Genomic DNA, 13,063 nt, shown 5'->3' on the forward strand with positions numbered 1-13,063 from the left:
CCCCAAATCCCCAAATTTCTGCATTTTGCTATTATATTGAACATTTGTATATCCAACAAACTGTTTACCTTGAAATGTTAGTCCGGTGAGGCCATCAAGAATGAATGCAGTGACCAATCACCCGAAGTGGTTCATTTCAAATATATACTCTTTGAAGTAAAATTGTCTCCGCAAGTCTTTACTCTAATTGAGTTTAGGTTGTTTATAGGTAAAAATAGGTAGATACCCCACTCCTATTTCGTCTGACACCTACTGGAATTGACTTTTAGATGTAGTTGCTACTTCTTTAGGCCTTTATTCTACACTCTATTGTCTGAAGTTAAGTGCTTGTTTATTACTTCAAAAGAGAAGAAAAACCTTCAGTTTTGTTACTTGTACGTATGTGCTGGTAACTTTAGGCAAAATAGAGTCAAAATCCTTATTAGTCTTTGACTGACAATTATACTTGATAAATTCTCTGGTGAATGATGTATTTGGCACGCTCGTGTAGGATGGAAATTGCGCTGTGCCGAATTCTTCCCGTTCTCGACTTATTTTGAAGGTACTCGTAGCTCAGTTACTACAAGTTCAGCTTACCATCAGATACAGAAAACCCCTGAAAATGGAGTTGTCAACTTGAATACTGGTGAAAATTCTGCTCTGCCTTCATCAAATGGGAGATTAGATAAGCTGGACACTTTGAAGGATCTACATATATAATTGTATATTTCATGCTGAGGTAAATTGTCGAAAAGAGTACTGGAGAAGCTAATTGAAACTGCATTTTAAACCTCCGAATGTACTCGTACACCAATGGGAAGGCTCAAATGGGTGTGAGACATCTGATGATTTCTTGCTTTCAGACAGACTTCCTTTTGCAGCAGTTCTCCACCCTTGGATTCAATTTCTTGGCTTCTGTGTATATTTGATCTGGTGTTATTGTTATGATGGCGCATCATTGTCTGGTTTCTCAGGGTCTGGTCAGATACCAGAAAAAAGGGTTTCTTGGACTAGTGCAACTTGGTTTCAACAACTTAGAGATCGAAATGAGCTCTCCAGAAGTCTTTCAAGTGTGGATCTTGTATACCACTAGCATAGAACAATATGCCAAGCTTAGATGACCGTGAAGGCTTGTGTATTATTCAGTTTTGTCAAGCATTATATAATGTACAAACACAGTATGTGAAGATTTTTGTGATAGATAGTACTCGGAGAAAAATTACAAATTGTTTTGAGTTGCTGGATGACTTACCAATTGCCATGATTTATTAGACCAGTCGATATGTCTGTCTATGCTAAGCTTTAATGAACTTTAGCCTCTTTTTCTTTTTTCTGCATGAGTTGTGTTGCCACTTGCCAGCATATTCCTAAAGTGGAGAAACGTAAAAAAATGAGCATGAAAAGTGATTCATATCTAGTACCCCACAAACATGTGCTTACCTGAGAATTCATGAGTATAAAATAAAAAAGGATTGAAGGCTATGTCTTGTTACTTTTTAATCATCTCTCAAGTGACCTGCTAGTCAATTAATATTTATCCTATGTTTTTTCTTCAACCTGCTTTCTAGTGAAAATGATGACTAATACCCACAATCTAGCGGAATGAAATGTCGTAGATGAGTGGAAAGTTACTTGACTCTAAGAAAGGTGTAAGGGTTCGATAATGTTAAATGTTCTGTCTATATGTGGTTGGAATTGGAAAATTAGTAATTGAATCGAAGAATTGAATTCACTTCGACGTTTATCAAAGGCCAAACAGAAGAACAAAGAAAAATCTCTGCAAGCAAATTTAAAATTTGATTTTTTTGTTTGTTAAACCTACAAGTTCAAAACTTAATTTTTTGCTTTTAATTAGTCTTAAAAAGAATAATATATTTATATATTTAAAATAACTTAATCTTAAACTTTCAAAAAATATTCATAAGAAATATCACACAAATATATTTGACAATTAGTTTTAATCTTCGCAGTTTCATAAATCTTCCTTTTAAATTTGATGTTCAATCACATAAATCAAATATGTTGATATGCTCCATAATATTTTTCTTCGTTTCAAAATACACACTTAATTCACCACTAATTTAGATCATCGATATCGATTGTGTTAAGCTTTCGATTATATTTTGTAAATGGGCGTCGCTCTTTTGAAAGCTTAGTAGCTACAAGACCTCCCACTTGATCTGACAAGTCCATAGTCTATACTTAAAGTATGGTCCGGTCCGTACACTTGAAATAATTACACAATTTTAATGGGTGAATATATTTATTTCGCACCTATTATATGCATGTATGTGTCTATATATATATATGTATCCCTATAAATTAAGTGAGCCCTTCAAAGGGAAAGATCACATGGCATGTTTTCTGTTGACAAATATCAAATGTTCACTTATTAAACCTCCAAAATATTTATAAAAGGGTTTAAATAAATTTTCATATGTGAATTACACATAGTCGAGCCCTCATTATAATTGTCATTTTGTTATAATAACATTTCATAATAATAATATAATTTTCTTCAAAATCGTTTTTTCATGTAATATTTAATTACATTTCTATAGCAATATTCTACCTATAAAATTAAGTAAAAGAAGCAAAATCACAAAACTTTAATAGTAGGACAAATAACCTAGTCTAGTCTAGATATAAATAAGCCAAAGTCTTTCCAGAGGAAGCAAAAGAAACAAACCCCAAAATTATCGGATAAATAAAATTTCTTTTTTATCTTTAATTAATATGTTTTGAATTTGAATTTTGTGAATGAAAAAATCACATTAAAATGTGTACAATTTTTTAAATTCGTGATTTTAAACTTATGTCAGGTAAAATATTGAAATTAAAAACTTGCTAAATATTAAAGAAAGACATTTTCTTTTGATATAGACTACAAATAAATAAATAAATAACACACTTATTAAATTGAATGAGTGATTATTAATTATTTCAATCCAAAATTCTATATAATGAGCTTCCTTTGACTATCTCTAGTTTTTAAAGAAGCCAAAAAAAAGTGATATTAACAAATCACTCATTAATTAACTATTTCGGCCCATTTTATGTAACAATGTTTCGTTTTTCGAGAATCAAACAGTTTAACTTTGACTTGACATTTGCGTATGGAATCTTCAATTTTTTTGAAATGAAATTTATATATTTGTAAACTATATAAAAAGTACTTTAAATCACAATAATTGATAATTCAAAATGTTAAAAGAATCTATGAAAAATTTACGGTCAAAGATAGACTTGTTTAAATCTCGAAATGCGAAAAGTGTCATATAAAATAGGATGGAGAGAGTACTTTTTTTATTTTTTAATGTGATGCACACCAAAATATCATTATTTTGCAGCGGACACTTTTTATTTAAGTCTTCGTATAACTTTTTAAGAGATGTTTGAAAATATGAAATTAGCTTTAGAATTTATCGGCAATTCAGCTAATTCATCGCAAAAAAGCTTTAAGCTAATTATATTTTTTTATAATCTATTACTGAATCAAATCGATATGAAATTTTTACTATGTAGCTATAAAATTTATTCATCGTTAATTCCTTATTTTTAGTATAACCCTACATACGTACGATAGTGGTACCATAGAAAAATTAGGAAATTGCCGGTCCATATTAGTATTATAGGTAACATATAGTTCCCTACAATGCTTTCTCATGTGACCCACCATTTATTTTCATTTCTCCATTACACACACTATATATAAATATTATAAACTAACTTCCTCATCAAACAAAATGGCAACAGAACTTGAAATTACAGAGCTTAGATTAGGGCTTATTCCTAGTTCAAAAAATGTGAAGAAAAGGGCGTTTTCGGAGATCGATAGTGATCGAAGTAGTAGCACCAACGTCATAAACGATGATAAGAATCAAGTTGTTGGATGGCCACCAGTTTGTGGTTATCGTAGAAAAAACAGTAATAGTAATAGTAATAGTAATAGTAATGGTAACGATCGATCGAAGAAGATGTACGTGAAAGTTAGCATGGATGGTGCACCATTTCTTAGAAAAGTTGATTTGGGTATTCATAAGGATTACTCTGGATTTGTTATCAATCTTGAAAAACTCTTCAACTTCTATGGTCTTTGTAAGTAAATAACTTCTTCTTTCCTATAATTTATTCATGTGAGTTATTTGTAAAACAGTAGGAATTATACGAGTTACTTTTATACAAAGATGTATATTAACTTTAAATAACAAAGTTGAGGGATATATCAGATTCTTTTTTATCCTATAGTCGGTGACAATACTAGAATTTTGAATTATATGAGTATTGAGTTTATATATTTGAATGAGTTGATATTATTTTTAATTTATCGTATTTTATTTATTTCGAGTCCCTTATCCTTCGTACAAAACGATTTATATTGACAAGTGGGAATTTGTGGATAGGTGAAGGTAGTTCAGAGTACATTCCGATATACGAGGATAAAGATGGAGACTGGATGCTTGTCGGTGACGTTCCCTGGCAGTAAGTTGATTATGTGTTTACTTTGAACGCCTCTTAAAAAATATATGAGTATTTTATTGTATATCAATCACCAGCTTTAATGTTTTGTCGTCGTTTATACTAACACGATGACTTGTTGACAGTTTTTTTTTTCCCAATAATCCGTACTACTACATAATTAACTAGGTGTACGTGATGTTTCTCATGTGGGTTTTGTTTGATTTAATTGTCTGTTTGACCAAGTTAATGAAATGATTAAAAGTGAAGATGTTTATTTTAAATAAAGTGAAATGTTTGGTCAAAATTTTCGTAAAATTAAGTGTTATATGGAGTAGCTTATAATTTTTCAGAATCTAAAAGAGAAGTGCTTTTTTTTATTATTATTTTGAAAAGCAGTTTTAAGAAATAAGAACTTTTAAAAAATCTTGGTTATCCATTACTTGTTGTTCAAAATCATTTTATTGATTAAACACAAATTATTTCTGATTTTCTTTTAATACACATATTTGAAAAAAAAAAGTTATGTTTCAAAATAAATTAATTTTAAAAACTTGACCAAATTGAGTATAATTGCTTAAATATTTTGATTGAACTTTCACCAAATATCGAGTGAAATTTTTTTTATAATTTCTTTATTGATAGTTAAATTTTTTTATTTTTTTGCTCTTTTAGTAACTCGAACAACTTTCTCTTTGACATCTCACATCAGAGATAGAGATAGAAGAAATGAATAATTTAAATGATTTTAATTTTAGTTTTTTTCTAGAATTAAGAAATTGCCGACAAATTAAGGCATAATTTTGGAAGAAATTAATAATATTGTTTGAATGAGACAAAAATGTCCCAAGGACAAGAAACATGAAGGGTCAAGCAGTAATTATCATATTGAAAGCTTTTTTGGACCACGTTTTCTTCTTATACAGTTTCACAATCATGAAATTTTTAGACAATTTTTCCATGCATGTCGTTCTATTATTATTATTACATATACACTCAATTGTGTGTTGTATATTTCTTACTGTTAGTTAATTATTAATGTTTAAATATGTGATTTAATTAACAGGATGTTTAGTGAATCATGTAAAAGGCTAAGGATAATGAAGAGATCGGATGCAAAAGTGATTGGGCTTCGAACAGAAGATTTTCTCAAGGGTATTAATGTCCAAAGAGAAATGACGCTTTTTAATTAATTAATTAATAGCCTTAAGTTACATTAATTATGTTGTTTGTTTCTCCTATATGTATGTTTAAATGTATTATGGAAATGTACCTGTAATTTTAATTAGCTGTAATTGTAAGACATAATTATATCATGATTTCCTCTTTCAAGTTGGTTGATAATTTTGTTAATTTGTAATGTAATCCAGATAATGTACTTAGCTCGCAGTTATTAATGCATTAGCTTTTAGTATATGTAATTTATTTATTTATTTTATCAATTTATCTCATTATATGTTACTCCCTTCACCATATTAAGTGAATTTTAAAAAAAATTCACACTTCAAAACAAGTGAAATTTTTTAACAATTTAAAAGAGTTGTTCGGATTTTTTTTCCCATTTTTACTGCGATATTTTTATTTACTTAATTAAGTTCTCAACAATCAATGTATTTATGCAAACATTCACAAATTTCTGATAATATTAACAAGGTTAATTATTATCTGATAGTGTAAAATGTTCTCATACTATAGTAGTCAATAGAGATACTTATAATTACAACAACATATAACGCTATATCTATAATAAGTCTATTTCAATAACTAAAAAGGACAATGTAAATTAAATAACTTGTTGTAATAATAGAAGTATATAAAATAATAATATATATATATATACTTATATATATAGGTTCATGCATAAGGTAAAATGGCAAAGTTCCTGCATCCATCCAACTCAATTTCCCATGTATTTATAATGTATATTTCTCTTTGGACTATATGTATATATCAAATACAGATGAACATTGCATAGTTTCCAGTATATGTACTTCTTAACGCTTACATGCATGCATGCTAATTAGACTTAGTTAATTCTATTGGAATCCCAACATTAATTTAACTAATTATCAGTCAAACGTAGTCCATTTTTTTAATTAACAAGGTGCATTAATCTTAATTAACTATTATTTCCAAATGACTCGAAAAACCATGGGAAACTTGTAAACCATGTTCTTTGGTCAAGTTTTTCAATTATCATATATATATATATATATATGAGTCGAAAAAATAGTATGAAATAGCAAACGTACTATTAATTCAAATTAAATGTTATAGCCATAATTTTTTTTTATTTGTAATTCGCAGCAAACATTCCATATTTTTTATCATCCGGCCATTTTTATATCGAAATATAAAATGTATGATCCATTTGTATAGCGAAATATACATATGCAGGATCATTTGTATATCGAAATATACAAATAGACCCAAATACATATTTTTTATGTATATGTGTACCGAAATATACAAATTAATAGTCATAGCAAACATAAAGTTTGTTATGGAGCTCAATTATATAAACTATAGCTATAACATACAAATACGATTTTTATGTTTGTTAAATCTAAAATTTACTAAAAAAAATAGCATTCAGCCACAACCACAATTGTCCAATAATGAGATTTACTTTGTTATTTGCGAAAAGATACGGACTAGTAATTTTTCACTGTTAATTTATGTGTACCACGATGCATAATTGTGAAATTAGGTCTTACGCCTAACTCACACCCCAAAAGTTAGCCAAGCCTTATGAGGAGTCCACCCATCTCATTAACCACCGATGTGAGACTTTTGTCATTCTTTAACAATAATCACCTTTGTAGAGACGTCAACCGAAGGCATTCTTGTATTAATTAAAAATTAATAATTCTAATCAATTGTTAAAACGCGAAGGTTTTTAATCAAAGTTCTATATATTATTGCATACGGATGTACAAGGTTAAAAATACCAATTTTTTAAAACATTGATATAAGAAAATAGTAAAATAATGAAAGAAAGAATACTTGAACGTGGTTTTGTGCAAATGTTATAACGACAAAAAAAACATTTTATTATCAGTATTAGGTTATTTTCTCTTGAGCTAAAAATCTACAATGTGAATTTTAGACTATATTTTTTACAATGTAAATTAATTAATAATACTTTAAAAAAATTATCTCATACTATATATTTGCAAAGTCATTTTCTTTAATTCATAAGAAGTGTAAAATAATGTTGACTCACCTTTTCTAGTCTGTTCACTGTTCAGTCTGCAAATGTTAATAATGGAAATTGTTCCAAAAATAAATTACCCATGCATGAGAAAAGTTGAAGTCATGATCGTTTCTCTTTATGAAAGGTCAATTTTTGTTTGAATTTTTTTAGAAAATAAATGATACCATATAACTGAAAAATATGATATGTTGGATCAATTCAAGAAAAATAACCTTAAATGTTGAAACACATCAAAAACTGGTCCTTACAAATTGTCCATCCCCCATATTAATTTCACTTTATTTATACTATAGTCACGTTCAAAAATTAATGAAGTGTCTGGTCACTCGCCCTCGCCATCTGAATTATGATTTACGTGAACTTATGATTTATTCATAATAAATATTATTTTATATAGATATTTTTAAAATTTGATATAGTATTATAATTTGACACTCATACGTTGAAAGAGTTGAATAACGTTGTTGATCGAATATATTATTTATCAAGAAAGGTTGAATACTCATACTCATTCTTGAAGTGTATTTTACTAGATTAGGAAATCTTATTTTACTCATGGTTTTACCCTTATTATTTGAAAGGCTCCAATTTCGTAACTCATGAGTCGTGTGTTAGCCTTTTTTTAAAATGTGTTTAATAGAAGTTCTATTATTAACCTTCAACAAATATATTTATAAGAAAATTGATCATATATATATAATTTTATAATAAGGTTAATTTAAAATTTATTGAATTTTTTTTTTGTTTTTCTTCTGTGTCTGGTATCCTATTGAAGCCTCTCTAAATTCAAATTCACTCCAAAAAATCTTTAATACTTTCTAACAAAGACGACTTTATACATATCTTCAAAAGCTCAACCTAAATATGTATTCATGCGTGGCATGTGCTATAACATGGCGTATTTTGGACAGTACGAACAAGTACCAAATTAATTAACGAGAATTTCTTGTTGAGGAAAGCAATCAATTTGGGAACTAAACTGGTAAACTTTTCTTTTTAATATTCAATTGTTTGGTATTTTTTCAGAGCTATATAATCAACTATAATTAGTTACTACTATGCACCTACAATATAGAAATGTTAAAATAATTTTACCATACCACCTAAAAAGTAAGTTATGGTTTATAAATAAATAAATAATATGCTGGATTAGCAGTGAAAAGAAAAAAATCATTCTCTAACAAAAGCGATTATGTAATCTAATAGATTCGAATTTAATCTCTTTAATAAAAGATGAAAGAATATTTATCATTTTATCACAATCGTGATGATTATTTCTTTTCTTTTTAAATGTCGACATATATAAGGATAGGTACATGAGAGTGTGAACGTGTCGGTTGGAAGCGTGATAAATGGGTAGAAAAAAGTCAAAATCCGACAAAGCAACTGCAGGTTCACATGACTCAGACATTTCTTCTTAAATTCATGAGTTGGTTTAGCACATGGAATCTTCTAAGGTTGACTTGTTCCTTAAAGTACACTACACATGTTGGCCCCAACACACACGAGTGCCATGCTTTGCTTCACTAGTAGCTACATATATATAGCTAAGTTGTAGCCAATTACATATATATATTAGAGCAAATAGAAATTGTTATATCGAGTTTTACAACAACAACAAGTAACATGCATGTACACAGATCTTATCCTATCTTGTGTGAGAGTAAATGATAGGGACTGGATGCTACTTGGAGATGTTCAGTAGAATAGTTTTCGTTCAATTAGAAAATGGATCAAATTCTACATGATCAAACCATTGGGACTTAATTAAAGTTATTAATTGAAAAGCAATTGGACAAACTGGGTAGGGGAAAAAAGTAGGAAGAGAGTTTAATTTATTTATTTTTCAATTATATTTATGAACATGATGTTAGATTGTGGATTACAACAATTTTTGGAACAAATATATAATGTATAAATCATAGTTAGGGACTTTGTACTTTGTTGTGTTTGAGACATATGAGAGATGACGATGTTCAGTAGATTTGAATCTGAACGAATCAAATTAAATATGATATTAATAAAAATTTCTTCTTTTTTTCCTATATAGACGCCGTATATGCGCGTGATATATTTTACTTGCATTTTTACGAAAGTAACATGGAGTAAATAATACGAAGGAAATAAATTTAAAAGAGTGATAAGACCATCACATATTTTAGGTGTGTTGTATATATATATTGTTGTTATGATCCATTTTCTTTTGCTAGAATGGTTGTTGAATATTGCAAGAGGCTTAGGTTGATGAAGAGTTCGGAGGCCACTGGTTTTGGTATGTAAATAGGATTAAAAGTTGTTAAATTAGCTTTAAAATAATAATTGACCATTGTTTACTAAATCGACTAATTATTTTGTTAATGGTGTATTTATGCAACTCCAAGGACAAGTTTATTTATGTTGAAATGCTCAAGTACTACATCAAGCTGATTAAAATAGTTTTCTCATCTTGGCCTGAATGTACATGACTCCTATTCATGTTTTCTGCACTTGAACCAAGCTTTTTTTACTTATAAAATTTTATATTTTCGTTGCATATATAGTTTCAGACTTTTAGTAATATATATATATATATATAATTATACAAAGAAAAAAATCCTTATTATGTCCTTATTACTAGCCTAATGATCATTACAGATCCTTGAAATTGGGCTGCTAAATACAATAAGATATATAATGAACACCCTTCTTGTGTATGTACAAAACATAAGTTTGGATAGAAGATGATTGTGTCCAGGTGTGGATTTAGGAAGGCCCAACTCGGAATTTACTAATATATATAATTAAGGAGCAAAAGCAAACATAAAAGATACTATGTTTTAAGTGATATCGAGACCAAAATTGTATGTAACTTGGTTGGTTTGGGTCACAAGTTCCCTAGGCACAGTTGCGAGTTCGCAAATGCTTCGATCAATCAATCATTGTGAAATTAGGTCTTACGTCTAATTCACACCCCAAAAGATAGCTTAAAGGGCGGAAAATTACCCAAGTCTTATAAGGAGTCCACTCATCTCATCAATCACCGATGTGGGACTTTTGTCATTCTTCAACACCTCATGCCAGTGCTTAGCATCTGGTGCGTGGGCAATTTTAATTTTGGAGGTCCCAACATCAGGTGAGACGGACTTACTCTGATGCCAAAAGCTAGCTCATTCTTTGACATCGATCAGTTATCTATATCTAATATGGTGACATGATAGAGGGTCGAATTTTTTTTTATCAAAGTTCGTGAGTTTTTTCTTTCTAATTTATTCTTTAATAATGGTGAAGAGGGCTTGTTAAATTAATTTAAGTTCTAAAATCAGGCCAAGTCATAACCCGTCCCATTTTGACTGTCTACCGTCTAATTTTGATTATTTTTGTAGCTTATTTAAGAAAAGAGCTTTTAGCCTGACTTGAATAAGTCTGTCGATTTGTGTGGCTTGAGAAATATGAATAAGGCTGACACGTTAGCTAAATAAAAATAAAATAATGTATTAAAAATAATAAGAGTCTTAACTAAAATTCGTTAAAAAGTTTGAAATATTGCAATTTAAATATTAATTATATTTATAAAATCTGTACTACATAAAATAAATATTTCCTAAAATTTTTAGGGAATCACTACGTAGATCGTAACATATGGAATGTTGTCATAGTTTTTGTGTTTCATTATGATCATGGAAAACAATAGGTTAATATTTCTATTTAGTTATTTATACTTTTACTTAAATCAAACTTAATAACTATTATTTTATTTATAGATTTAATTAACAAGTAGTAATATTGTCTTGTTAATGTTTATTGTAATATTTTTAAATTATAATGTAATTTAAAAATTATATAAAAAAAATACTTTTATGAAAAAAGAATTGGCCCGGCAAAGCCTGTAGTCCACATACTTGTGGGTTGGGCCGATCATTTTCTGACCCACATAAAAAATGAACTAGTCCGACATGACCTATACGGTAAAATTTAAAATATATATGGATTATTTTACATATATATATTTTATTTAAAAAATCACTTTGTTATAAAATTTGATGTTATTATTAATTTTTACTACGAAAAATGCACACAATTAAATGATAAGATAAAAAATTTAATTTGAAAATATAATACATCTTGTGACAATTTAAATATCAGATAATAATACAATACATAACATAACAAATTAAAAAACCGCAACAATAATTTTGTAGACCGGTAGACTGTTTCTAGATTTAACAAAATTGTGATTGTGCTTGTTGATTTCTTTTTCCCATTGTTTGAAGTTATTTTTTAGAAATTTAGGATAAAGTTTAATTCAAATATTAAATAAAAAATTTAAAATTAAAATTCTATATTACATGATAATTATATGCGGTGATTATTTGGAAAAAAAAGAAAATATTTATATATTATGAAAGTAGGAAAATATGAATGAAACAAAAATAATACTTAGTAGTATAATAATTAAGAGAAAAAAGATTATTTATAGACGATAAAATAGGTAATTTAGTTAGACTTGATTGTTTGAAAAAAGAGTAACATGTATATTTTATTTATATTGAAAGAGTAAAATAGAGTTATGGGAGATATCAAAAGAATAATTTATTTAAAAAAAGAAAGTGAATAAAGAGTAGATTTTTAATTATGATTCGTGTTGCGAAAGAGAAAGGCAATAACCGTGTAATTTCAGCGTCTAGATTTGTCAGTTTGAATTTCTCTGTAAATCCCAAATGGAATTCGGTGAAGATGAAGGCTTACATCAACACCATAAACGAAGCAAATCCATTAAGCATTGTCAACTTCAGTGCAAGATTCATCTATTCTCATCACTCATATTCTCTGGAGGCTTCCGGTGAAGTCAATGTAAGTGTGTTTCGAAATCTTAGAGTTCTTAAAAACTATTCACTTAGGTCTTTGCTTGTTGTGGACATGTTGAAAACCATTGTGGGCGTTTTTACACTGTTGGAATGATTGATTTGTGTAAAAACTATTCACATCGATTAGAAAGTAGAACAAGTTGCCTACTGAAAAAAGGTTTTCTTCTAGCATGGTTTTGGATACGACGATGATTATAAGGTAGTGCAACATTGTTGGGTTTTAGCAAGTGTGAATGGGAAAAGAAAAGAGAGAATATGAAAAGTGAGGGAACTACTTTGGAGGGAAAATGAAAAGTCATTTGCAAAGTGCAAATGAAAAGTCATTTCTTATAAATTTGCAGGTAACAGTAACATTCCGAAAAGTTGTTACTCCTTCCGAAAAGTCGTTACTTTTCGAAAAGTCGTTACTTTCCAAAAAGTAGTTATTTTCCTAACAGACACAATTTTTTGAAAAGTTGTTATTTTTTCCAAAAGACACAACTTTCTGGATAAAATGGGTCTGAACAGATTTCACTGAACAGACATGTTCCTTGCTGAAAATGGCTATAAAAGGAAGTCAATTTTT

General features: G+C 28.7%; 2 protein-coding genes across 2 annotated transcripts in view; both read left to right on the top strand.

The window, feature by feature from the left end:
* Positions 1–1,289, top strand: part of LOC107023348 (N-terminal acetyltransferase A complex auxiliary subunit NAA15-like) — an 18,148-nt gene extending 16,859 nt beyond the window's left edge. Inside the window, exon 26 of the mRNA XM_015224017.2 lies at positions 491–1,289. Coding sequence (XP_015079503.1) covers positions 491–699 — 209 coding nt within the window. The 3' untranslated portion in view covers positions 700–1,289. The remainder of the gene's footprint in view (positions 1–490) is intronic.
* Positions 1,290–3,677: 2,388 nt separating this feature from the next.
* On the top strand, positions 3,678–5,769 carry LOC107022782 (auxin-induced protein AUX22-like). The gene is made up of 3 exons (XM_015223371.2): positions 3,678–4,077; positions 4,383–4,461; positions 5,504–5,769. The coding sequence occupies exons 1-3, from the start codon at positions 3,726–3,728 to the stop codon at positions 5,628–5,630; spliced, it is 558 nt and encodes a 185-aa protein (XP_015078857.1). The 5' UTR covers positions 3,678–3,725; the 3' UTR covers positions 5,631–5,769.
* The last annotated feature ends 7,294 nt before the right edge of the window (positions 5,770–13,063 follow it).

Source organism: Solanum pennellii, chromosome 6 (assembly GCF_001406875.1).
Source record: "Solanum pennellii chromosome 6, SPENNV200".
NCBI classification, from domain to species: Eukaryota; Viridiplantae; Streptophyta; class Magnoliopsida; order Solanales; family Solanaceae; genus Solanum; species Solanum pennellii.

Bases quoted from the DNA above. Each gene is read 5' to 3' on its own strand.
- LOC107022782 (XM_015223371.2), top strand. From the start codon at position 3,726: ATGGCAACAGAACTTGAAATTACAGAGCTTAGATTAGGGCTTATTCCT. The intron at 4,078-4,382 runs GTAAGTAAATAA...ATTTGTGGATAG, and splicing joins CTTCAACTTCTATGGTCTTT to GTGAAGGTAGTTCAGAGTAC. The intron at 4,462-5,503 runs GTAAGTTGATTA...TTTAATTAACAG, and splicing joins GTCGGTGACGTTCCCTGGCA to GATGTTTAGTGAATCATGTA.